At 44.0% G+C, this 27,594-nt stretch overlaps 1 protein-coding gene across 3 annotated transcripts in view; it reads right to left on the bottom strand.

Annotated features, from left to right (window-relative positions):
• The window catches only part of PRDM11 (PR/SET domain 11), a 58,940-nt gene extending 31,627 nt beyond the window's left edge, over window positions 1-27,313 (bottom strand). For all 3 annotated transcript variants that reach the window (XM_054024967.1, XM_054024968.1, XM_054024969.1), the window contains exons 1-5: window positions 27,135-27,313; window positions 8,554-8,672; window positions 8,056-8,159; window positions 4,886-5,148; window positions 2,381-2,448 (exon numbers count right to left, since the gene is read on the bottom strand). In XM_054024967.1, coding sequence (XP_053880942.1) covers window positions 2,381-2,448; window positions 4,886-5,148; window positions 8,056-8,159; window positions 8,554-8,669 — 551 coding nt within the window. In that variant the 5' untranslated portion in view covers window positions 8,670-8,672; window positions 27,135-27,313. The remainder of the gene's footprint in view (window positions 1-2,380; window positions 2,449-4,885; window positions 5,149-8,055; window positions 8,160-8,553; window positions 8,673-27,134) is intronic.
• Between the last annotated feature and the right edge of the window lie 281 nt (window positions 27,314-27,594).

Raw genomic sequence — 27,594 nt, 5'->3', positions numbered from 1 at the left:
GCCATCTCAACATGCAGCCCAGCTCCAACAGCTTCTCAGAGACAAAGCATGAGGAGAAGGAAAAATGCAACATTGTATGTGTCATCTGACAGCTGCTCGTCACTTGCCATGTCTTGTGTTCTTCCCTTCCTCCTATCCACTGCGCTAGGTAAAGAGGATGTGGATTCCCCAAAGAGTAAGAACTGGAAGGTGCCAAATTCCATCATTAGGAATATAAAGATGATCAGATTTGGTGGGTCAAACACACATAAAATGACACATAACACAATACAAAGTGAATCAGCTCAGGCTGCTGTCCACGTACTACCCTATACCAGTGAGCAAACCCACTCTGTTCCCAGAGAGAATGCTTTGCAATGGCAAGGAGACAGCTACTCTTTTTTCAGGTGCTGCTATAGCATTCCTAGCAATATAGCTTTTGAGGGGTAAGATGCTAAGGCAGGACCCTGAATGTCTACCCAAATCTGCAAGTTTCTGAATTCACAAAAACTTTCCCCATCAATCCTTTCTAGTAACACCATGTTTGTTAGCGTGAATACAGTCATAGTCCCCACACTACTACTGTGGGAAGCACTTTTTCCAGGCTGTATGTGGAAGGATCAGAAAGATTTCACTCCATGGAGTTCAGTTTCTGCATGACCTGTGTGGGGTCTCCCGATAAACAACCCCTAAAGGAGTCTGGTGACCTTCTTGCACCTTATCTCCATTGTTGTCCCGTTTCTCTCCATCCAACCTTTTATAGTCTACTCACTCTACCAGGCTGAGCAGAACAGATTGGCCATTCCATCAGGACATAACCAAGGTAAATGCTGGTTTATGAAAAGGGTCCTGTGAAGTCATTCTGTCCTATGGTGCTGTACTGGTAACTGGTCCTGGATAGGGCCACTATGAAATTGGTAGTGGTAGGGCCATGCAAGTCAAATCCAGGAGGAAGATATTATTATAAGGTTCTCATTTCATGGGACCATGTTTTCTCTACTCCCACTTTTGCCCCTGATTGGGTTACAAGAAGAGGTAACAATGGCAGAAAAATCTCTCCATGGCTTCTAATCATGAAAATCTCGACTACGGCTTCTGATCTTTGAAATCTTTGCTGTAAGAGCTACATCCAAATATCCATCCATTCCTCCTCCCACCCGTTCTCTTTTCCATGAATTACATAACTCCAGACTCGAGACCAGTCCTACTGGAGTAAAGGTTTCTCACACACAGAAGAGCACATGACAGTATTAAGATCTCCAACCTTTCTTGCCTCATTGGCTGAACATCCTGGATACAAGTGTCAGGATACCCTCCATTCATGCAAGCAGACAAAAAGGAAGAGCAGTGCCAGAATATAGGCTGGATTGGCTGCCTTTGTAGTGTCTCCACACATGTTCCACACTATGCCACTTTCCTTGGTGAAGTTAATAAGGGAAATGTTCATTTGGGCCAACAATCCAATTAACCTCAAAGTTATTTTGTTCTTGTCCGGAATGCTTTCCTGACGCCAACTATCTAGCTCTTCAAAAATCCACCACTGAAGGCAGTGTTCTTGATTGGTAAGAACACAGAAGTAGCAAGAAACCCACTAGTTCTCATGCCCTCTGTTAACTCTACTACTGATACATCTGTGGCACCTCCTTGGAGGAGCTTCTCCATTTATACAAGGTAAATGCTACCTGCTTATAATATCACAGGGGGCTGCAAAGAGTACATCAGTACTTGCTAAGAACTCTGAAACTAAAGAGTGCTGTATAAATGCTAAACATCTTCATTTCTCACTGCTCCATTCAAGAACCAGATCCACTTTTTGTCCAGTACCTACACTGCTCTGTGTTCTGATGCTATGAAGCCACTCAGCCAGTAGAGTTCAATAACAAGTGCTGTACCTATATAATCAAACTAGTGACACAAACAAGAAAACAAACAGAAGAGCCCCGTAGCAGATTTTGCTCCATTAGAAACATAAGGAAAAAGTCTCTCTCTCTCTCTCCCAATGTCTGGAAAATGGGAAAGGATAAAATCAATATGGAATATTTTCTGCAAGATTATTTGCAAACACTGGAAAGTAAAATGGGGGGGGGGGAATCAAAGAAAACGGGAGTGAGACTTGTTAATGTTTGTAAAAAGGGGGAAGCGTATATCTGTTCACTATTTTTACTGTGCTTGCTCATCACAAAGAACAGCCATTCTCTGCACACACCTCTCTGTTGGAGCCGACCATTCAATCTGACAGCAGAGGACTCTCACAAGAGCACATAATGGAAGAACACAAGAGTTGAACCCTGTAAGAAAGGGCCTCTTTTGTAACAGTCATACTGAAGGATGAGAAGTGCATCCTGCCTTTTCTCTGGCTCATAAGCCCCTTCCAGGGTAGTTAGAAGAGAGCCGGACTCACCTCATCCAATTTGCTTTGGTTTCATCTGTCCCATCTATAGATTTGTAGCGGTTGTTCTTATCAACAATCTGTAGAATAATAAAATAAAAGTAACAGGAAGACTGGCTGGCTCAGAGGGAATCATGGAATACAGAACTCTTCACCTCTAGATCATATTTCCATTCTAGCCCTTGGTCAGACGGTCCTGGGATATAAAGCATTTTGCCTCTAGGTCATGGTTTCAAATCTAGCCTGGATCAGTTGAGTGTCTAGCTTGCTCCCACTGGATATGTATTTGCAGTCCCCTCTGTGAAATGAGCTTGGTGGTATCAGTCCATTGCCCAGAGTACGCATATCCACATCACAAACCTATCACTTCAGCTGGCACTATTTTGTGCATTGCTGACAGCTAAGATGCTAGAGACTGAATTCCCCTCTTCCTCTTCTCCCTCAGAACTGAGACATATCCCCATTTTGCAGATGGCTAGACTGAGGCACAGAGATAAGGGCTTGGGTCAAGGTCACAAAGCATATCAACAGCAGAGCTGTGAGCAGAACTTGGGAGTCCTGGTTCCCAGTTCTGTGCTTTAACCACTCACAAACGTTTCATACTCACAACCTCAAATCCACCTACTGGTTTCATTATGGCTGAAAAGGGTTGTGGGATTGGGATAATAGCAGGATGGTTTTTAATGCTGAAGACAGTGTGTGGTAGTGGAGCTGCTCCCTGTAGTCCATAGGATTATTTTGCTAACTATTATATCCTACTAATCCAGCCAGCTGTATCAAATAATATGTTTTTCTTTCTGAATTAATCCATTTCATTCTTATATCATATTATATATTCTTTATCAGTATTAATTCCTATGAAATTAGGATGTGTTGAGGCATATGATATATGTTTCCTAATAATTATACATAGAAGAAGTTTTGCTGAAATGCAAGAAGCCTACCGGCCTGTATCCAGTAAGATCTGCTAAATAGCTAAAAGTATAATCAGTTAAGAGTAAGTCAGCATAAAAGCTGGCAACCTTTGGCACAGATAGGACTGGTCCCTGAACTTTGGGGAACCAAAGGGAGGAACTATACACAACACTGAACAGGTTAATCCAGCGTTTGCAACTGGTTGGTAACCGCAGGGTATACTACAAACCTGGGAGTCGCCAAGAGAGCCTAGGTTGGCAGTTTTGGAGTGAGATAATATGTAGAGAGTAAGTGTCATAATCCACTAACCTATAAGATAAGAGTACCCATAAATTTCATAGGGTGCGGAAATAAGATTTGGGTATAGTAGGTTGGGTCTGAATTGCACAGGGTCGGGATCCTATAAAATACCTTGTAAGGATATCATAGGAGGCTTTTAGATCTTTCTTTTCTTAGTCTATAGAATATAGGAGGACAATTTTTTATCTACCTATCATTCTATTTTCTATCACGCTATCAGCTCAGCTTGTGTAATATCATATAACTACTCAACATTCTTAACTATTGGGGAAGCCAGAACCATCGTGTTATTGGGCATGCCAGGAGTAAAGCTGGTCCTTCACCTCCTATTACCGGGTCCTCAAGGAAGGGTGTGAGTATGTTAAGTTAAGGTACTTATAATAGGAATGTTACCACCAGGAATTTTGGAATTCTTTTACTGTTTTGCATTTATAAGTTTCACAGCATTTTTTATTCTTTTGTTAATCTCAATAAAGTTTTTATCAATTTGGTATTGTCCTCAGTGTAAGTGTTTTTGCCAAGCACCCCGAGAGTCCTCTCCTGATATAGAGCTCTGAGTTCTCGGACCCTGTAGTCTGAATTGGACAAGAACCTATACATCTTCTGGTCGGATGCGATCAGTGGTGAGCCATAACAATTAACCCATAAAATTCAGGTCAACATCCCAGTGGATGACAGATTTAGGGGGTGCTGGGACTGTTGAATCCTGGTTGGTGGACTTCTCCCTCCTTCGCACTTCACAGTGCTCTGCTTCAGGGGAGTGGGAAGTGCTGTTTCAAGAGGCCATGGAAACAGTTCTGTAATCTCCAGAAGTAATCCTCCTCAACTCTTAGAGTCAAGGAAGAAACATTAAGGAGCTTCCTTGGGATTGGCTGGAGGGCATGCCAGAGAGAACAGCAAGAGGCAGAGGAGAGGGAGTAAGCTATTCATTCATTCCTTCTAAGTTCCAGTGACTGTCAGACTTCGAAGGTTTCTCAGCCGGTAGGCTGTGACCCAGAGGGCACCCCCCTTTGTGGACCACTTGTGGGTTTTGTCCCACCAGTTGATAAGTCCTGCATTAGACCACATTCCCTCCCAGATCTGGGAATACAATCCAGGAATCTTGACTCCCAGCCCCCTTCTCTAATCTGTATCCCTAAAAAAAAATAATAATTACAATAGGTGGACCTGGAGCTGCTGCACATTTAGATCAACAGAAAGGCACCCATTCTTTTAGCAGAGCTAGCACCATCACCCCATAACTCACTGCTCTAGGCTGTGTGGTTGGATCGTCATAATTAGGGAGGCAGTTAGGACACTCACCAGCCAAGAGAAGAATCCTGCTGACTTGTCCTGGCTGGAGATCTGCCCCTCATACGGCCCGAAGACATGACCTTTGGGGATAACCTCGTTCACACAGCGTACGTCATTCTCCCCGCTGGGTTCTTTCATTACCTCCATGCCAGGCGGGATGGTCAGAGCTGCCCGGTCAGGGATCCCAACGGGTACCGGAGTGTCTGACACAAACACGGGGGGACCATGGTTTGGACATTCATCCACGAAATACTCCTGGCAGGACTCACAAACTGGAGGAAACAGGAATTAACTTGTGAGCTGAAACTTCCACTGGCAGAAATGCCAACCTCTGAAAGCAATTATTAGCTCAGGGGTCGGCAACCTTTCAGAAGTATGTAATAAGAAAAGCCAAAGAGGAGTTTGAAGAACGGCTAGCCAAAAACTCCAAAGGTAATAACAAAATGTTTTTTAAGTACATCAGAAGCAGGAAGCCTGCTAAACAACCAGTGGGGCCCCTTGATGATCGAGATACAAAAGGAGCGCTTAAAGACGATAAAGTCATTGCAGAGAAACTAAATGGATTCTTTGCTTCAGTCTTCACGGCTGAGGATGTTAGGGAGATTCCCAAACCTGAGTTGGCTTTTGTAGGTGACAAATCTGAGGAACTGTCACAGATTGAAGTGTCATGAGAGGAGGTTTTGGAATGAATTGACAAACTTAACATTAACAAGTCACCGGGACCAGATGGCATTCACCCAAGAGTTCTGAAAGGTGAATAACGTAGCTGAAGTTCAAAGTATCTTAGTTTGAACTTACCTCGGTCCACACGTGGCAGGCAGGCTCCCCCGTCGACTCCGCGGTACTCCTCTCGTCTAACTGGAGTACCGCAGTCGACGGCGAGCACTTCCAGGTTCGACTTATCTCGTCCAGACAAGACGTGATAAGTCGAACCCAGAAGTTCGATCGCTCGCCGCCGAACTACCGGGTAAGTGTAGACCTACCCTAAGGTTTGTAACCTGTCCTTTAAATCGGCTTCTGTACCCAATGACTGGAAGTTAGCTAATGTAACGCCAATATTTAAAAAGGGCTCTAGAGGTGATCCCGGCAATTACAGACCGGTAAGTCTAACGTCTGTACCGGACAAATTAGTCGAGACAATAGTTAAGAATAAAATTGTCCAACACATAGAAAAACAAACTGTTGAGTAATAGTCAACATGGTTTCTGTAAAGGGAAATCGTGTCTTACTAATCTATTAGAATTCTTTGAAGGGATCAACAAACATGTGGACAAGGGGGATCCAGTGGACATAGTGTACTTAGATTTCCAGAAAGCCTTTGACAAGGTCCCTCACCAAAGGCTCTTATGTAAATTAAGCTGCCATGGGATAAAAGGAAAGGTCCTTTCATGGATTGAGAACTGGTTAAAAGACAGGGAACAAAGGGTAGGAATTAATGGTAAATTCTCAGAATGGAGAGGGGTAACTAGTGGTGTTCCCCAAGGGTCAGTCCTCGGACCGATCCTATTCAACTTATTCATAAATGATCTGGAGAAAAGGGTAAACAGTGAGGTGACAAAGTTTGCAGATGATACTAAACTGCTAAAGATAGTTAAGTCCAAAGCAGACTGTGAAGAACTTCAAAAAGATCTCACAAAACTAAGTGATTGGGCAACAAAATGGCAAATGAAATTTAATGTGGATAAATGTAAAGTAATGCACATTGGAAAAAATAACCCCAACTATACATACAATATGATGGGGGCTAATTTAGCTACAACAAGTCAGGAAAAAGATTTTGGAATCATCGTGGATAGTTCTCTGAAGATGTCCACGCAGTGTGCAGAGGTGGTCAAAAAAGCAAACAGGATGTTAGGAATCATTAAAAAGGGGATAGAGAATAAGACTGAGAATATATTATTGCCCTTATATAAATCGATGGTACGCCCTCATCTCGAACACTGCGTACAGATGTGGTCTCCTCATCTCAAAAAAGATATACTGGCACTAGAAAAGGTTCAGAAAAGGGCAACTAAAATGATTAAGGGTTTGGAACAGGTCCCATATGAGGAGAGATTAAAGAAGCTAGGACTCTTCAGCTTGGAAAAGAGGAGACTAAGGGGGGATATGATAGAGGTATATAAAATCATGAGTGATGTGGAGAAAGTGGATAAGGAAAAGTTATTTACTTATTCCCATTATACAAGAACTAGGGGTCATCAAATGAAATTAATAGGCAGCAGGTTTAAAACAAATACAAGGAAGTTCTTCTTCACGCAGTGCACTGTCAACTTGTGGAACTCCTTACCTGAGGAGGTTGTGAAGGCTAGGACTATAACAGAGTTTAAAAGAGAACTGGATAAATTCATGGTGGTTAAGTCCATTAATGGCTATTAGCCAGGATGGGTAAGGAATGGTGTCCCTAGCCTCTGTCTGTCAGAGGGTGGAGATGGATGGCAGGAGAGAGATCACTTGATCATTGCCTGTTAGGTTCACTCCCTCTGGGGCACCTGGCATTGGCCACTGTCGGTAGACAGGATACTGGGCTAGATGGACCTTGGGTCTGACCCGGTACGGCCTTTCTTACGTTCTTAAGTGGTGTGCCGCGTCTTCATTTATTCACCCTAATTTAAGGTTTTGCGTGCCAGTAATACATTTTAACATTTTTAGAAGGTCTCTTTCCATAAGTCTATAATATATAACTAAACTATCATTGTATGTAAAGTAAATAAGGTTTTAAAAATACTTAAGAAGCTTCGTTTAAAAATTAAATTAAAATGCAGAGCCCCCCCGACCGGTGGCCAGTGTGAGGAGTTACCCATGCAATGCTCCCTTGCCTGAGGATGATGGTTCCAAAACTCCTAAATCTGAACTTTGTAGGCTCTCTATTGGGCTGCCAGGCCTACTCCACAGTTACCCAATCCTTATGCTTCAGAGCCTCTAGAACATTTTCCATCTATTTCCCCACAAAGCCCCACTACAAATCCAGAACTTTGGAGACTGACTGTCACGAATCCCTGCCTGACAGCTTCATCACCAAGTATTTCAGCATCCTCAGGAGTTTAACTAAAGTGATGGGTTTACAAGTAAATTCTGTCCCAGAACCTCCTTTCCTATCCAGGGGGAACAGGTGGACTGGGAGAGGAGGAGAATTCTATCTAGGTGGAGGTGTCTATTCCCTCCAGTGATAAGACACTTACACCAGAAATCCACTTGCTGAAAGCTCTTGGTCATGATCAAATCCCGCTTCCCTTTCAGTTTCTTAGGCTCCACTTCCATGGATTGAGAGTCAGCCCTCCCAGAGCTGGGGAGAGAAAGAAAGAGAATAAAGAACTTAAGAATGTGATATGCTGGAGAAAGAATAGAAAGGAACAGACCATGAGACAAAAGGTGTGTGAACAGCCATAACCTACTTCCCCAGCCTAAAGTGTCAAGCTTGATTTTGCCATCTAAGTTGCTGATACATAGTGCCCCAGGCTGTCCTGCCGGAACAAGGTGCTCCAATGGCATCAAGTGACTACTGCTTACGTGGCCTGGGAGCTTTCGGTGGAGAACCACCATGTCTGGCAGAAATCTGCCATGTCTGCTGTGGGTCAGGGAGACTCAAGGGGATCACCATCAATCCAACCCATCTTAAACCTATGGCTGAAATGGAGACAAGATGAAGGAACATACTAGGCAGAGGTACAGTCTCTTACCAGGGTTGCCCATACTCCTGGTCCCGGCACGGAGAGTAGGCCTCAGTCTTTATTGTCACCATCTCCCCTAAGGAAGTGTGGGTCTGGATCAAACAGTCCTTCAGGTTTTCACTCATGTTCTGAAAGAGAATGAAAAAATAGGGACAGGGAGAGAATTATATATCCCGCCACTAGAAACACTTATCTGGGGCACAAACAAAAATCCCTTCTTGGACCAAGAGGCAATAGTAATTCTATCACAGGGCAGGTCTAGGTGCAAGATACAGGGAGTAACATGGGGCACTGGGAATAAGGATGCAAGGCAGGAAGACTATGCTACACAAAATCTGCAGGAAAAAAAGCTAATACAGGGCTACACGCTTTGATATCATCAGATGGAAGACACTACAGTAGTGCAGAGTATGATTATATAACCAAAGACTTGTTTTTAAATAATGCTTAGAAACAGAAGGGCAATGAGCCATGACTTATCTAGGTGTATGGATGCACCATATCCCAGTGTGCCACAGAGGGTGGATATGGGCTCAATGAAGTCCTCATATGCTTTGGGCACTATGACACAAAGTCACGTGTCCTCAGTGCCAAAGGCATGCAGGAATCCAATAGAACGGCATTATGCCTAGCAGTCATTTCTTTCTCTGCCCTGTGTGATTAACGTGGATCACTTATCACCACCCTCTTAGAGGCGTACTGTTTTAATTAAAATGCTGCTCCCTGTCTCAGCACAAGAATAAGGGAATATTCAATTAAATTAAAAGGTAGCTAATTCAAATGCTTTTCCACACAGCCCATTATCACAGGATCCCACTGAGGAAGATTCACAAAGACACTGGATATACATATTGATGTCAAGTATATTCAGAGTTGTTATAATTAATGCTAACAAAATTTTTGGAAGGGGGATTAAACTTCATGCTTCAGGACTTCAGCCAATTTGTAACTATTAGGGATCAGGATTACCCCACATATGCCTACTGTGGGGTTCTTACACTTTCCTCTGATACATCTGGTGCTGGCCACTATCAGAGAAAGGAGACTGGACTAGACAGAACTCAGTTCTGAGCCAACATGGCAATTCTTTTACATCACAGATTGATATCATCGCACTCATGTCACACTCGGGGCATGTCTACACTACACTATCTTAAATCGACCTAAGTTAGGTCAACTTACAGCCACTGCAATAATTACTGTGGTGGCTGACGTCCACACTACCTTCCTTCTGTCGGTGGTGCACATCCTCACCAGGAGCCCTTCTACCAACTGAAGAGTGGCAGTGTAGGGGATTGAGAGCCAGAATTCTCAGCTCCGCGCAGCTCACCACCAGGAGCCCAGCTGCCCCCTGGGCTTCTCGCCTCCAGCGGGGAGATCCACGCCTGGAGTCTGGTCGGCAGCCATGCTCCCTGCAGGGAACTGAGAGCCCCGGGTGGGGTGGGGAGACCTAGGCTCCGAGCCGGGAGCCTCAGTGCAGCTGGGCTCCTTGCTGGGAGTGAGAAGCCAGGACCCCGGGGGGGAAGCGCAAGCCACCAGGCAGTAGCTGGGGAGCCGAGCTCCAGCAGAGCCACGAAATTGACAAGACAGCCAACAGCTGATGTAAGTAATGCAGTGTCTACATTGCCGCTGTGTCACCCTAGCTACACCAACATGAGCCCTACGCATCTCCAGGAAGTGGAGTTATGTCGATGTAGTGGGGCACTTACATCAACAGGACAAGGCTGTAGTGTGTACACTGACGTAGTTAGGTCAGCATAAGCTGTCTTATGTCAACCTAACTGTGTAGGGTAAACCAGGGCTCAGAACACTGGACATCTGCACACAGAATATTCAATAGTCAATCAGAACCCTTCTTTCAGAAGTGCCCACCAAGGAACAGTGGTTTGAGCACAGAATCAGAAACAAGACTCCTGGGTCTTATTCAAGATTACAATGTAAGAATCCAGAACCTAAACGCTTGTCCATAACATGGCACAATGGGATTCTGGTCTAAAACTGGGGTCTGTGTGTGGTACTGCAATACAAATAAATAATAGTATTCCTAGCTTTAAGAGATATTCTTTGTAACTCTGAGGAAGTCACAATCCTTCAGCTTCAATTTCACACCTGTCAATCTAAATTGGAGGAAACATTGATTCGTATTGAGAATTCATGAGTTAATACTCAGTGGATTTTGAAGGTGAAGCCACAATGTAAGTGCTATAATGCACACATGCAACTTTAGGCACAGATACTTTTGTTTCTTTATAAACCATTGCCAATCCCAAACCAACAAAAGAGAGACCTTCCTTCAAGACCTCTGAGCTAATTCCAGGGAAAGCACGACATTGCAAGTCACTGCCCTCAATGGGCTTGGATATTTCTTGGGGCTCAGAGCTCTGTCTGCACATCCACACACAAAGAGGGGAAAGAATTCTAATAACCAATTCTAGGTACCTGGGCTGAAGACAGAGGGTACCAGCCTTCTCCAGAGAAAGAGAAAATATTTTGCCTGAAGAGCTTACTTTAAAAATTCATCAGAGCAAAAAGAAAAAGCAGAACTAATGGGGAGGAAGCAGAGGGCTGTGAGCTCTTTCCCACAAAGCCTCCCTGAGGGGAGGCATGTGCTGTTGTTGGCACTGGGGCAGACATTCAACTTAACTTTCCAGCGATTGCATGCAAGAGGAAGCCCTGAGGAAAGGTCAACACCCACAACTCCAAAGCCCCTCAGCGGGAAAAATTTCAGACTGCCTGCTCTCATGGACCGAGCAGACATATGGCTGCGTGAACAGATATTGCCTTGTCTTTTTCTTTCCACTTCAAGGAGGGATTTGAAGTTCCTTCTCAGATCCAGGATAACTATATGAAGACCTGGCATGTAAACAAAGGAAGCCAGTTTTCTAGTAAGTGCTGTATACCAGCCCTCAGTAATGTGCTGCAGTCACTTGGGTGCACTCAGCAGCACCTTCTTCATGCTGCTTTCCAATGGCTTGTGATCAGACTGCACATCCACCTTGTGCCAATGGTGAAATTGTTCCATTTCGAAGAGCACCGCCAGTAGCTCCTTTTCTATCTGAGCGCATTCCCTTTCTGCGTCTGGCAGGGCTCTACTAGCAAATGTTGTGGGCTGCTCCTAAGCCTCCTTCTGAGGCATCTCTCTAGCTCTTGCTGCTCTGCGGGGTTGTGGTACTTTAGAACTAATGCTTTGCTTAGGATTTTCTTTGCCCTTTCCAATGCCTGTTCTTGGGTCTCTGACCATTCCCGTGCTGTATCATTGCATGTTAGCTGTCTCAAGGGTTTCCAATGGGTGTGTGTAGACTCTGGAAAGATAACTGGCTATTCATATAAGCCACTGGGCTCCCTTCAGATCCTTTAGTTTAGGCATTTCCTTAGTGGCGCTCAGTTTTTCAGGGGCTGGCTGGAGACAGCTGAGAAGACTGGGAGAGATTTAAATTACTTGTCCAAAATCATAGTGATTTAAGTGGGGAAGGCAGGAACAGAACTCAGGAGTCCTGAGACTTGCTCCATCCACTGCACCAACATGCCACCTCCTTGGTGTTAGTCCTGGCATCATAGTCAATCACATTCTGCAAACTTTAGATTCCTCTTGTAGTTAAAACTGGATACAAGGTTCATCCTCACTGTCAGTCCTAAGCTGTTATCTATTGTGCTGTGCTGCTGAGCACCTGCCACATCGACCACAGGGCTAGATTTATTTCAGTAAGGGATTAAATAATTCCTGAACGAATTTTTAAGCATCTCTCTCATTACACCCAGGATGGTTCTAGGTAGAGTTGCGTGTGCTGTTGACTTTATGGGATTTGGTACAAAATCCTACATCCTGGTTGACCCATAGCATTTGCTTCCCATTCCTGGCTGACCATAGGCTCCTGCAAGCAGGATTTTTTTATGCATCTCACTTTTAGTGCATTATAGTGCAGCTTTTCTATAGTAAGAGTTGAGGCAGAACACGACTGCACTGCTGTATTCATTTAGAATCTAAATTTTAGATGGACTATATAGGCACAGAGTCAAAGTGTTAACATGACCCAGAAAATGTCCAACATTCAACAGTTTTAAGCAAGGTTTGGTAAACAGAGTCCTCAGACTATTTCATACCATGGTGGCAAACACATTAGGAAATTCATGCCAAAGGTTAGAAATGGATTAACTGAAACATACAAAAGGAAAAGAATTAAAATAAGGCAAAAAGCATTGCAACTGAAATTGAGTGATTAAGCAAAACAAACAATTAAAACCTATTAAAAATCGGGGTTTGGAGCGTTTTTTTGAGAGGATGAATATTGCTTTAAAATCTCTTTTTCTGTCAAACAGTCGCCCTTGGTGTGGAAGATGCGTTTAGTTGTGTTGTTTGGGTTGAGAATAATAGTCACTTTCCTGCTTTTGACAAAACAGACACGGAAGGGAGAGAAGAGGTAGGATAGTAAAGACGGGAGAAATACCACTTTTGTTGATGTTTTCAGGATACAGGGCAGCTTGACAATCATGGATGGATGCTTTGGGCTGGCAAGTTGGCCAATGACAGCTGTTGCTCTGCACCCTGGCTTGCCTCCCGGGACAGGAACATTATTTGATTGGTTTGGTCAGGTCCCTCTTCTTTACTGGTCCTTTTTAGACCGGGCAGAGTTGGATGGGCTGTCTTATTTCACTATGCTGGTGCTATGTAGTGCAGTTGAAAAGCCAAGAGAGAGAGAGAGAAAAGAGGAAGATAGTGGAGGATGGAAAGGGACACATGAGGGAGGGGAAGACAGAGCAGGATCTCACGTGTATTAGGCTGGGGTCATTGCTGGTGCAACGATGATTGTCAAGCATTCCTACTAGTGTACGGATGTTTGAGGTCACAGCAAAAATCCTTCCTCCACAGCTGTAGTGATGGTAAAAGTTCCTTCCCTCCCCCTCAACCATGCTTTTTTTTTTTTTTAAAGAACCCCAAAAAGGGATAATGAGTGGAATGGTCCTCTTATTACTCTGTCTACCACTTAGGCCTAGTTTGTGAAGCACCAATTTTGGTTTATAAATTTTCAATTCCTTACTTCTTTTGTTTACCAGTCATAATTTTAATACAGTCCTAGTTGGATAATATTAGAAAATCCTCTTTGTTTAAATTAGTTTTGTTTTTTGTTTCCTCTTTGGATTTATTTTTTTAAACAACTTTATATAACAGGCTATTGTGATAGTTCATGGACCTTTACCTACTTTCCACTGGTTAGGCTCACAGTTAAGATAGGCCTTCAACAGACCTGAGCTACTGAAACAGAACACAGGGATGCAGACAAGATAGAGCTCCAGCCAAACAGTCCTTTAAGGTGGTACCATATTCTGTAAATGGAAAAGAGCTGCTCATTGCAGGTGATAGGATTGAGATTTAAAATTTTTTGCCCTTCCAGTATTAAATTTAAACCCCAAACTCACAAGCTGCAAACCGTAGCACTTTGTGTATTCCATCCTGCCCCCTATACACTGATCTCGTCTCATTACTTTATTAAGCTAAGAGTCACTGTATCTCAAAGCAGCCCTCTGTGCTTTTTACCTGCCTCAAGGGCAAGCAAGAGGTGGAGAGGAGCAAGCAGGGGGCAGGACTCAGGGGAAGAGGCGGAGCGAGGGTGGAGCCTTATGGGGAAGAGGTGGGGTGGGGCTATAGTTCGGGTGCCAATGGCCCCCCGACTTCTGGGCAGCTCCTGGTGATCTTGCGGCTGAGCATGCCCTGTCCTGAGCACAGCTGCACACAGCTTTGTTTCTCTGTAGGACCCACACTACTATATAGTGTCGCTTTTAGTTTTACAAATTCCTGAGAAACAACACATGCCTCCCTTACTCCTGCTACCACACACACACTACAGTCCCCGTAGATGGTAATATACACACAATTAGTCAAAGGGAAGTTATGTTTGGGGTCTGTAAGGGCCAGATTTTCAAAAGAGCTGGAATCCAAGAGGCTCAGCTTGTTTGTAAATCTTGTCCTACTAGTCTTTATACTGCTCCACATACCTCCTGCAACACTTGCCAATTTTAATCTTGGTGAGTCCAGGCAGTTCTCACTCACAAAATTTAATGTCTTCAAAATGGGTTTTACATTTTGGTCCTAAGCTAAAAGTTTTCTCCTGACCACCTCTCCTGTGAACCATTGTCAAGGCTCAAAGTTCCTTAGCATCAACAGCATTCTCACCTGTGGGGTTTGTGTTTGTTTGTTTTGGGAAGATGGGGCAGGGGAGATTGAGGCCAGAATCAGGGAATGCCTGGTACCGGTACCCTGGGCTAGAGTAATGGATTTCTCTTGTCTAGATTCTTACACTAGGTGTTGGGGTAGGGGAAGGGAGGGCACCCGAGTGCCTTTAGCATTTTATACCACACACGTCAAGTCCAAAAGGCTCCATCAGCCAACCTCGCTGTGAATCTGGGACCCTGCCACAGAACACCCAATAAGTTACAGGCCAGGTTCAAACTGCTTCCCTGCCCCTCAAATGAAATCTCCAATGCATTTCAAAGGCATTTTCATGCAGGTTCTAAACATTCACCCAGTGTGCACTTTTTCTGGCTAGCCAGTGAAATGTCCTAGATAAGTGACACCAGTTCTTGATGTATTTCAACATCTACCCCAAAACAAAGAGTGTGGGCAGGAAGCAGACCCCAGAGATGGGATTTTAAATAGCAGATGTGGCTATCCCAGCTAGTAAACTGCCATTTTAATTTCTTACCCACAGAGATGGGAAGTGATTCATGAAAATCAACAGGAAAGAATTAGCTAGAAGGCACAGAGATAATTCATATGGCCCAACTGTCATGGACAGAACTGCCCGCAGTATCAGCACTCCCTGGTATCTCAACCTCCAGTGCCCATCAGAAGGACACCCAGCCAATGATCAAGGTTTCATATGTATTAGTCCCTCTGAAGAGCATATCAGTATTACAAAGAGGTAGCCTTTCACTCTTTCCGTATCTAGAAGTTCAAGCCATTCATTACTTTACCAATAATATTTTCTTTTCCCTTATTTAGTTGAATGTTGAGTGCTGATGAAAGGGATGGACAGAGCACAGGTGAGAGACAAGTGAAGCATTGGCAGATTCTGTGAAAACTTCCCACATAGAGCTTGATCAATTCACCTCTATCCATCTTGCTGCTCCGACAATGTACTTCAATGCAGCCTCCCCAGATGTACCACTGCTGGGATCCCACACAATTTTGACAATGTACATAGCCCTGAGTGTACCCTATTTTTTCAGTCTTTGGCTTCTCTTAAGTAGATTGATGATCTTATCGGACTGTCTAGTGGTTTGCCACTAGGGACGAAGTAGAGACTAAGTACAAAACTAACTTCCATTCATGATCCAACCCTCATGTGAAATCAGGTCTCTAGGGGTAGACTATATTATTTACCTATTGCAACCTCAAGCCCTTCATCTTAAAAAGGTGGGGGAGTAGGAAGAGATCTCAGGTCACTTACACAACCATCTACAGGTGTAGAGTTAGTCATACCAATAGACACACAGATATAGAGAAGGGCAGTTCTCAAACACCCAAATCAAAAGTGTACTGTAGGAAAAAATTCTCAGATTTAAAATTTTTTGCAGCAGGGACCATTTCTACTTCGGTTCATACAGCACCTCATGCAGCAGGCTCCCAATCCAATTCAGGCTTCTGGGCACTACTGTAATATAAATATTGAACAACACTACTGGCTCCAGAGAGATTGACTGAGTAGGATCCAACAGAGCTTTTTCGTCTCTGACTTCTAGGATGATGATACTTGATGGGCTCTTTACAGTTATTATAGAGAAAAACCACTATCAATATTACAGGATGTTACATATCACGTAGCTGCCTCCTTTCCAGAGATTTAGGGCTTGTCTACACTTAAAATGCTAAAGCACCACAGCTGCGTAGCTTCAGTGTAGACACTACCTATGTTGATGGGAGGGATTCTCCTGTCAGCGTAGGTAATCCATCTCCCTGAGAGGTGGTAGCTAGACTGACGAAAGAATTCTTCTGTCAAACTAGTGCAGTGTTTCTCAAAGTTTTTTTTTACTGCTGACCCCTTTGACATAGCAAGCCTCTGAGTGCGACCCCCCTTATAAATTAAAAACAACTTTTAAACATATTTAACACCATTATAAATGCTGGAGGCAAAGTGGGGTTGGGGTGGAGGTTGACAGCTCACGATCCCCCATGTAATAACCTCATGACCCCCTGAGGGGTCCCGACCCCCAGTTTGAGGACCCCTGAACTAGTGCCTTCACACCCCTGACCTACATAGTTAAACTAACCTAATTTTCTAGTGTTGAGCAGGCCCTAGCATCATTCTCCAAATGAATGGGGGAGGTGTAGCTTTAGAAAGGAAGAGGGCAAAAGTAACCAAAACTCCTGACATAATTGACATGAATTTCGAAAATTCTAAGAAACTCACTCAGCTCTATAAAAGCATAACAATAGCAAATAAATTGTTCTATAAAATGGAAACCAAAGCAAGAGTCATATTTGTTCTTCCTCATTTGTACCTTCTTGCAGGCCATTAGGAAGATAAGATCTCACAGTACAACAGACATTATTCAGAGCTGGTAAATCTGCCTGTACGTTAGGGGTTCATGTTACACAGCTTGCATCCGTACTGCCTGAGTGTGGTCATTTTGAACGCCTTTTCCTCAGCGTAGGCTGCAAGCCAGCTACTCCTGGGATCAAATCTGCCAAGAAATCAGATATCCGTGTGCTGAATTCATCAACGCTATAATTCTATCTGCACATTCCCTTCTATATAGAGATGGGGAAGTCTGGGCACTGCATACCCTAACCCAGTTACTCTAATTGCACAGAGCCTCTCACAGAGACAGGGCACTTCTGAAATTATATTCCCTCATACCTCTGCTCTGAGGGTGCATTCTATCCCCAAAGCAAGCAGTTTAAGCAAGAATAGCTGCAGCTAAATATAAAGAACACACACTAGAGCAAACAAAAAAAAAAAGACTCGAAGGGCTTAATCCAATTCATAGCAAAGTTAATGAAAAACCTTACAATACTTCAGAAGAACAAACTATCCCATTGACCACAGAAACCCACATGCTAGCCCAGAATATCCAGAAAAGCCTTTCAAACACATGGCCACAGAATAATCCTACTCAACAAATATCAGCAAAGTCCACAGAATCATGAAGGAAACAGCATTGATTTCCTTGGCACTAACTCTCAATGCCACAAAGAAAGCAATCCAGCAAGTAGTTACAGCCTCTGGATGTACAAGATAAAGAGAGCACAGCCCCTGCAATTGCTCCATATTGAGCAGACCCTATAGCATTGGAATCCTATCAGTTTCTTTTCCGATACATTTCCACAGTGTACAGTACAGATTTCTCAAGGAACAAAGCAACCCACCACGCACATAGGGATATTTAACCATATATGAATGATGGCTCTGGAGGGATAAAGAATGCATAAGGCTTGAAGAATTCATAAAGTTCCCAATGGCCCAAGGACTTTGCCTACTAGCCAGGATTATGAAAGCTACTTTTGCACTACCACACCCCTTCCCTCCAAAACCTATAAGAAGCAGAAGCCTGGGTACCATCAAAATTCAGGTAGACATCAATGCATTGGGTTACATGCTATTCACATTTGGAAGTTTTCTTTATAACCGTAAGTGACAGAAACTCAGTAGTAAAAAAAACTGAAAGCTTAGATTCTGCCAAAGTTGATGGTACCTATTCAGGGATGCTTCCTACTTGCCTAGGAAAGTGGATTTTTCAAGCCCTCATGGGACAAGTACATGTGCAGTCTCTAATATATATTTATATAATGAGAATGTATTATGATGAATGAGTAGAATCAATCACCAATATTGATTTCTGCGGAGGTCAGTTTTCCAAGTTTATTGACAGAGTTCAGTAATTGCTTCTTGAGGTGGTTTAAAAGGCCAATCGCTAACTGCAGCCATATCTAACATCTGTCCTGGTACCTTCCAAGCAAAATGTCTCTTTCAAAGAAAATAGCAGACTACAATAAGGAGACAGGCTGCACAGACTGGGTGTAAAAGAGAAGCCAGCAATCAAAGGAGCATTTTGGGAACCCAGAGTGAAAGGTACAAATGATTTTAGAATTTTCATCCTTAAAACAATTGCAACTGAAAACATATTTTCTCCCTTGCATATTCCTCTCTCATTAGTTTCTTATTATTAGTTATTTATTCCTGTCTTATTAGTTATTATTTGATTCTGCAACTATATTTATTTAACTTAATACAGCAGTTTAAGATACAGTTTCTATGAAAGGTGATCAAAATAAAGCTTCATTGTACTGAAAGAGAATGTGCTATACAATGTTTCAGCTGTTGCCTTAAATTGTCAGCATGGAAACATTTGATGTCCCCTAGCAATAATAGCTCCAATTACTGACCTTGAGTGGGTGAACTTAGAAATAGGACTCATCAGGAACTTGTAAAAGTTTCAGGTCTGTAACACTCCTGTTTATTGTTCACAAGTGTGGGATTCCCAAACATATATCTGTGCCCTGGCTCATGAATTCGGATAGGAGTGAAAATAAATAGGTTCACTTTGCTTTATGCTAGTGTAATACGAACAGAAATGTGTGTGGCTTTCAGTGGAAGGTAAGAAAAAATGCCTAAATATGAGATAGTGTTTCATACCATCAGCTCATGCATTGTCACCATGCATCACCCCCAGTTACACACAGATGAGCCTTCATTGACTTTGGCAATTAATTTGAGAGCTAAGCCAACCACAGGGGCTTGCCCAAAATCAGGATACACAAAACTACAGGCACTCAGCTTTGCCAGTGCAGATTATTTCTGACCCACAGTACCCCCTGCTATACCAGTCTTGGGTTCCCTTCACACACCTCAGATGATGCCCCTAAGTAATGACAGACAGCACAGCATGCCTTTCTATTTTAGTTCTGCTCGCCAATCCATTTGGGACATCAGCACTTCATATGTGACATACCTGGCACATTAGTTAGCACCCAAGTGGTCACAACATTGTGACTACAAGGGCTAATCCAACTGTCAAGACTACTCTGAAGCTTTAGTTAATGCAGAATATGGTTCTCTACTTGCTCAGCTGGGCATCTTGCCAAGGGGACTGCCATGTGCTCTATGAACTACACCGACTTTCTGTTAAATGTGAGATGTAATTCAAACTGCTGGTTTAACTGATAAAGCCTGTTATGATTTGGGTCCCGTGTATCATAGGGTATTTCTACACAGGAATTAGACACCCATGGCTGGCCTGTGCCAGCCGACTCGGGTGAGCAGGGTTTGCGCTGTGGGGCTGTTTCACTGCTGTGTAAACATCTGGGCTTGGGCTGGCCCGTGGGCTCTATGACCCTGTGAGGTGGGACGGTACCAGAACTCGGGCTCCAGCCCCGCAGCCATGAGCCCGAGTCCACAGGCTCGGGCCAGCTGCGGGATTTTCTTTGCTGTGTAGACTAGGGATGTAAAATATTAAACGGTTAAACAGTTAACCAATAAGTATTAGCTTACTGTTAATATATTGCAGTTAATGTTTAAAACAGATTGGCAGCAGCCTGGACCCTAGACCTCACCGTGTGGGGCCAGGCAACGGCCCCCAACCTCGTCATGTTAACAATTAAATGGTTAACTGATATAATTGTAATAGTTTAAATGGGTACTTTTTAAAACCATATTTACATCCCTAGTGTAGATATACCCTAAGAAACCTGCCTCTCGCTCCATGTTATATCTCCAGCTGAGGTACTGGAGAAGAGAGGGGACAGGGACATGATGTACTTGGTAGAGAACCTTGATTCTGGAATTTGCTTCCCATCTTGGTCCAACACAACTTCAATCCATTGGCATCCAAGGCAATCCATTGCCAGACCTCTATAGTCTTTTACCAAGGTTTTTAATGAGACAGGGAAGATCTTAGCTCTGTAGGTTAACACTGCGCCAACTTTAATTCCTTTACTGATATGTTTTTATTAAGAGTTCAAAAGCCTACAACATTTCTGTCAGGCACACTGTATAAACTGACATTACAAATAAATACCATTGTATGGGGCATGCTGTGGTTTGCCTAATAGCAGCTGTAAAATGGTTGGGCTATGTTGCTGATGCAGTCAGACAATTGAAGTAAAATTGTCATCTAAGAAACAGCAGCATAATGAGAGAGGGGTGGAGAAGCTAGTCCTTTTGTGTATGCCCACACAACAGCTGAGAAGTATGGTTCCCAGCTCACACAGACCCATACACTCTAGTTCAGCTCAAGCTAGTGTGCTAAAAATAGTGAGTGGCCACAGCACAAGAGTGGAGGCTCAGGCTAGCTCCCTGAGTTGGCACCCAAGGGATCAGGTGGGATTGTGCTCAGGCAGCTAACCTGAGTCATTGCCTGTACTGCCACGCTACACAACTATTTTTAGCATGCTAGTTCAAGCAGAGCTAGTGTATGTCTACACGCGCTGTGGAGCATACCTCCCAGCTGCTGTGTAGGCGTGCCTTTTGTGTGAAGTGTGCTTAAATTAGATGTATGCACCTAGATACCCTGGCGATGGGCACATTATAAAAATGATAGCTATTTGTGACCTATGGGCTGCACTGAGATGGTAGCCTGGAGTATATTTCATTGACATTTCTTTGGAGACCATCAGTTTCCGAAGATTTTAGCTTTCATTAAAAAAAAAAAAAAAATGTTTTCACCTTCTGAATGCAAAGAAAATGTTTTGAATGTGAAACACTTGGAATGTTGTCTTCTGGAGGCTGAAGACACAAAGCTTTTAAGCAATAGTTCTGATAAATGTGAAGTGTGAGACTGGCAGAGACCTGGAGGGTTTTTTGCCTTCTTCTGCAGCATAGGGCGCAGGTCACTTGCTGGTTTAAACTAGTGTAAATGCTGGATTCTCTGTACCTTGACCTCTTTAAATCATGATTTCAGGACTTCAGTAACTCAGCCAGAGGTTATGGGCCTATTACAGGACAGGGTGGGCAAGGTTCTGTGGCTTGCATGTGCAGGAGGTCAGACTAGATAATCATGATGGGCCCTTTTGGCCTTAATGTCTGAGAGTCCCATTCCTCACAAAGAGGTGTTGACTCTGAAGCCTAAGGGTAACAGTTTAAGCATCAGCATTCTGAACAGCCTCATTCTTTCAGCCAAAAGAACTTGAGATTTTGGGAGTTCAAATACCTTCTCTTTTCCCCCACACTGCCCCTGGCTGTAGCCTGAATCACTTAATGAGCAGTCTGAAGTGTGAAAACTGTTCACAGACCAGTTTCCATGTGTCTACATTATATACAAAGTATTTCCAAATGGTAAATATTTGCACATGCAGCACCTCAGAATTACCACCTTTTCCTTTCCCACTCTCTCACCCACCCAATCTTTCCTATTTTTAATACAGTGCTTGACATGAAATAGGCACTTTGCAGAACAAATAAAACATATGTTCCCTGCCTTGGAAAGCTTTTCTCTTTTTCTCCCTGTTATTCTTTCACCCACCTCTCTGTTCTCACCCTTTCCCTCCAGAGGCCACATGCAAAGCTTTTCTGTGTTCTTTATTTGGCCTTTTCAGTCTGCAGTGTGATTCTCTCTTGGGGATCGCCTCTATTCTGAAGATTCTCCCAGCATATTCTCCTCTCTGACTTTTCTTCTAGGCAGTGGAATCAAGTGACCAGCCCCCAACCTTCCCTCCATGAGCTCAACCAACAGGGATTCCTTAAACACGACATTGCACTGGGCCAATGTTGTGCCAAAATGGGACCATCGGTATAGAAGGAACTTTTCCATTGGGGGGGGGGGAAGCCTTCAGCAGCAAAGAGAAGATGGGGAAGAGAGCCAAAGCCTGTAAAATGAGCACCCACTTGCCCCATTACTAGGGAAAAGGCCAGTGCTAAGGGAGACGCTACAGCCTCCTACAACTGTGCAGGAGTCATTGGTCCATGAAACCGTATGCTTCTCATTCCAAAAGCCAGGGCTGCAGAGGTGACCTTCTTATTTTTCAAGCAAAAACTAGTTAGTGCCCTTTTTGGTGGAATGTGTTGCAAATGTAAATTTAATGAGAAGGAGGGTAGACTGGGATTATTAGGTGCAGAAAAGCTAAGCAGCCCAACCAAAGCCAGCACAGTCTAGATAGGGCACTGGACTGGGAGTCAGATGACCTGGGTTCTATTCCTCGATCTAACACAGACCTTTCTATGACTCTGTTTCTCCTCCAAGCCCTTGTCTGTCAGGTTGATTTAGCTTGTAAGCACTTTGGGGCAGACACATTCTCTTATTTTGTGTCTGTACAGAGCTTAGCAAAATGAGGGGGCACTAGTCTAATAAATATTACCATGTGGTAATGTTTCTGTGGTTTGCCTAATAATGGCAGTTGCTGAATGCAAGACTGCCTTTATAACAGACAAGGTGCCTTTGGAAGGCACATACCTGGACTCAGAAGAACCTGTACTCACTGCGCCTGACGTTAACCAAAGGGCAAGTATCTGAGACAAGAGAACTCCAATTTTGCACTGGGAAAGCATGTGAATTACATCTAGACAAATGGCAAACAGAATATAAGGGACTACCAACTTCTTAAGATTCCAAAGAGCTGCACTACATATTCAGCAAAATGTCTTTTTGCTTATTTTGGCTTCTCTTGTGAAAGCAATAGATTTTTCTATGTGTTAGGTACATGCACCCCCTCATGTGATGCATATGGGCTAAGTTTAGCTTCTCCAGGCAAATCTTCTGGAGAAGATTTTAAGAAGTTCCTTCATTTTATTGCTGGGTATAAAAAACAAATAAAAGTAAAAAATCTCAACAAAAAAACCTTGCATTACTACATTAAATGGCAAGCAATAAAATAATTAACTGCAGGAAATCAAGTTTTCTTAAAACTAGAGTTCAATGCAAAAGTGACCATCACCAAAATCCTTCCTACTGAACTATCCAAAAAGCAAGTGATTGTTGCCAGCCCTAGAGCAGCTAATGTGACTCAGAATCAGAAAGATAAAGAGCAACCCATGAAATGTCAAGACAATAATGTGCTTGATATATGTGTGTGTGAACTATATTTCAGGGAAATGCTGGACTGTTGTTTGTAGGCCAGTAGAGAAGAGTGTCTTAGGTAGAAGTGTCCTTTGCCTGAAAATAAATATATATCCTAATACTATGTTTTGTTTCAGATCATAATCTTCAATTTAAAGCAAAAATGCTCTGTCCTCATTTTTATATGTCATTAAGGAGCTTAAAAAATAGAGCCACTTCCATGCCTGCTTTCATTGCTTTGTAACATTTCACTCCATACCAAGATAACATTTAGGGTCTAATTCTGTCAGGTGCCAAGTACCCTTAAGTTCTACTGACTCTAGTGGGAGTTGAAGTTGTTCTTTACTTCCCAGGAACTGCTTAGCAGGTTGGATCCTTAGACTGTAAGCTTTTTGGGGCAGGGATGAAATTTTTTTTTAAGTACACTGCACCTAATGTAAAACACTCTATGCAGTCACAGTGCTAGAGGAACAATGGTTTGCTGTGATAGGTTTTAGGTTGGTTTTTTTAAGTCAGTCCTTTTTTCTCTTCAATTTATATAAGATCCTAGTCATTGAAAAGAGAAGGGAACACAGGGCCCAACTGTTTTGCGTAGAGGCTGAACTACAGCTTTCCTAATTCAACAAGCCAGGGTTCTACCACTGTTTGATGAAGTTATCTCACTTCGCCAACCGGAATGCCTGGAGAATCAAAGGAATTGATTTCCTCCCAAACTGAGAAGCCGTATTCCTCACTTCTTGGGGGGGTGGGGGTGGAGAGGGGGGTTCAGAAGGAAGCACCAAGGATTTAATAACAAAACTAAAAGGAATTTCACTGCTCATATCAACAATATGCATTCAGCTCAAACAATTTCTACATGGTAAATTACTTCAGCAAAGCACTGCAACAACTTTTCCATTTCCACTGTGTGGAGGACGTAGGGCAGGGGAAAGAGTGTTTCTCAGTTTTAATTTTAAAACCAGACAACGTGAACCTTACTAACATTAATACTGGCTAAATGAATATGCAGAGACCAGCTTTGACTCAAAATGGAAAATGCAGATCTTATTCTTTTACATAAGTAGATCCCTGGATAGTACAAGTTTTGGTTCCTCCCAAGGAAATATACTCCACATGGACTTAGCTTTTAGCAAACATATTACAAACCTTGAGGGCTCATCTGTCCAGACAACAGCATAACTCCTAATTCTTGTAGCAAGAGTCAGTTATTTGTTAAAATATTTATCGTGTTTAAATTATTTCAAAATACAGCTGATATAAAAAACAATGTTATGTTGCACTACGTAGCTCTTTGTCTTCTCTCATCCACTCTTACTTTCAGTACTATCAAAAACCTTCTTAATCCTAAACAATATTTCACACCTTCCAATTCTGACTTCAAGCCACTCTTCTTTTTTTCTGTATGCAACACAGGATGACCAAGTTCAAAGTTTTTAACCTTGTATTTTGGCCCACCATCGTTTAAATAACTTCTAATTTTTTTAATACGTATATGGAGATATACCTATCTCATAGAACTGGAAGGGACCCCGAAAGGTCATTGAGTCCAGCCCCCTACCTTCACTTGCAGGCCCAAGTACTGATTTTGCCCCAGATCCCTAAGTGGCCCCCTCAAGGATTGAACTCACAACCCTGGGTTTAGCACGCCAATGCTCAAACCATTGAGCTATCCCTCCCCACTAGATATGGATCTAGGGTGACCAGATGTCCCGATTTTATAGGGACAGTCCTGATATTTGGGGCTTTTTCTTATATAGGCACCTATTGCCCCCCCATCCCAATTTTTCACATTTGTTATCTGGTCACCCTATATGGATGGATCAGAATCCAACGGATTGAACTTGGAGCCGGGATCTAACAAATTCTAATCCTGGCTGCTCTGGTGCTGACTTGCTATGAGATCTCGAGTTAGTGACTTCACCTCTGAAACTTGTTTCTCTTAGTAGGGGATAGTGCTTAATTACCTACTGAGGATATGGGGTGGTGAGGCTTACTTTGTAAAATGTAAATTATTTCTAAATGCTAAATCCAGGCACCACACTAACAGGCACTATAAAAGCATGTAGCTAGGCCTTCTTGAATTATTCACTGCAACTATTTTATTGTTAAAGATTTCACACTTTTTCTGGCTTCAAATCATTCACAACCAAATTGTGATTTCTGCAAATCTGTTATTTGGAAGTATCTGACCACTGACTTATGAGAACAAGTTTCAGCCTCTGGGGTGTTTGTGAGCAGCTAATTGGGGCTCTATGCATGATGTGTGGTTTGTCACACAAACCACATGATACTGTGTCTGTTTCCTGAGTAGCAACAAATTGTTTACGCAGAAGTATAAATGAATGATCAATAGCAAATAGTATAGCCAATTGCTGTCTGAATGATCATTTGTAAAAAGTTTGGGATTTGCAGTGGCTGTCTGAATACTCGGGAACACTACATATAACTCCACAAAAACAAAAAAAAACAACTTTTTATTTGAGAATGTCTCTCTGTGCTATCTATTTGTAACAGTGGTTATTTTGGGAACAAAGAAGTGATGGTACACTACTCACGGCCCACCTATAATCTCAAACCAGCCTAAAGTTTTTGTTAAAACTAAGCAATAGAGTAATTACTGCCGACATTTAAACGGACATCCTTAGGCTTCAGAGTCAATGACACATTTACACAAATGGGACCATTTCACACCTCTCCGAGTTCGCTATGTCAGTGTAACTACACTTACATAAGATGTTTGTTCACATTCACAGGTTTGCTTTGCAGTGCTAGCTATAATTATTTAACAAAATCTTAAATTCTGCAATAGCTGACAAGGCCAGCTGAGAAATGCTGGCAAGGCATGACACTGCTCAGTGGTGCATCCCAGAATCTTGGGGATGGGCAGGCTCAGCACAGAAAGGTCCTTATCAAGCAAGGACAATGCAAAGCCAACCCAGAGTATCATTCTGAGTTACACCTTTAGCTCAAGGGGACTAGGGGAAGACACTGATGGGCATGGTATAAGAACCTGAACAGAAATTAACCAGAGCACGTACCGGCTGCAGTGAGGGAGAGTGTAACACACTCCCTCGTCCAACACACAGTCTCATCCCCTCTCTCCCAACATATAACTATGTTCAGCATCCCCCCCGCCATAACACACAGTTACTGCCCCACCAAACCAGCACCTCACCTCCTCTCACCGCCCTCCCCCTCCCCCGATCCTTTAGCGGCCTCACGGCCCCGCCCCCGCGTTCCAATCTCGAACGCTCACTACCCTCCCCCACCGCCCATTGGCCCGTTGCCTCGTCACTCACCGGATACAATGTAACAACTAGGGGAGGAAGGGGCGGGGAGGAAAAAAGGCAACATCGGAGCGGGCGGGAGCTGAGGGGGCCGAGCCCAGCGCCCGCCCGGGGAAAAGGGAGGGGGAGGCACCTACCTGCCAGCCCGCGGACCCCGGGGCGGGCAGGCCGGCCGGTGGGTGGGGGGAGGCCCCTTCCCCCCAGCGCCCTCTCCGCAAGGAGCCCCGGCTCCCCGCCCTGCGCGGCTCCGGCCCCGCAGCCCGCCCCCCTCCGCAGCCATTTTCGTGGCCACCTTGGCTACCAAAGGGGCTGACTCACCTCGGCGCTGCGGGCTCGGGGCCCCCGCCTCGGCGTGGGGGAGGGCGCTCCGCCCGGGGGCCCCCGGCTCGCTGCCCCCTCCCTTCCCACCGGCCCGGCCAGCCCGGCTCGCTAGTCCCAGGCGAGGACGGGTCCCGTGGCCGGGCCGGGCTCGGCGGAGGCGGCGGCGGCTCCCTCCCTCCCGGCCGTGACCACCATCTTATTAGCACAGGAAATGACATGGAGAACGGAAGAGAGGGGCGTTCGGGGGCCGAGCCCGGGGACCCCCCGAACCGGGGGAGGGAGGCGCAGCCGGCCGGGCCCGGGGATCTCCCAGTGCCCCTGAGCTCCCCCTTTCCCTCCGAATAGCCTCCCAGCCCGGAGCCCAGAACCTAATTGCCATCCCTTCCTGATCCTGCACTTTCAGCAGAAAAGGGCATGAAAACTAGGAAAAGGAGGAGGACATGAAAAGGGTTAAAAA

This window comes from Malaclemys terrapin, chromosome 4 (assembly GCF_027887155.1).
Source record: "Malaclemys terrapin pileata isolate rMalTer1 chromosome 4, rMalTer1.hap1, whole genome shotgun sequence".
Taxonomy (NCBI): domain Eukaryota; kingdom Metazoa; phylum Chordata; order Testudines; family Emydidae; genus Malaclemys; species Malaclemys terrapin.
This window is presented reverse-complemented; position numbering and strand designations above follow the sequence as displayed.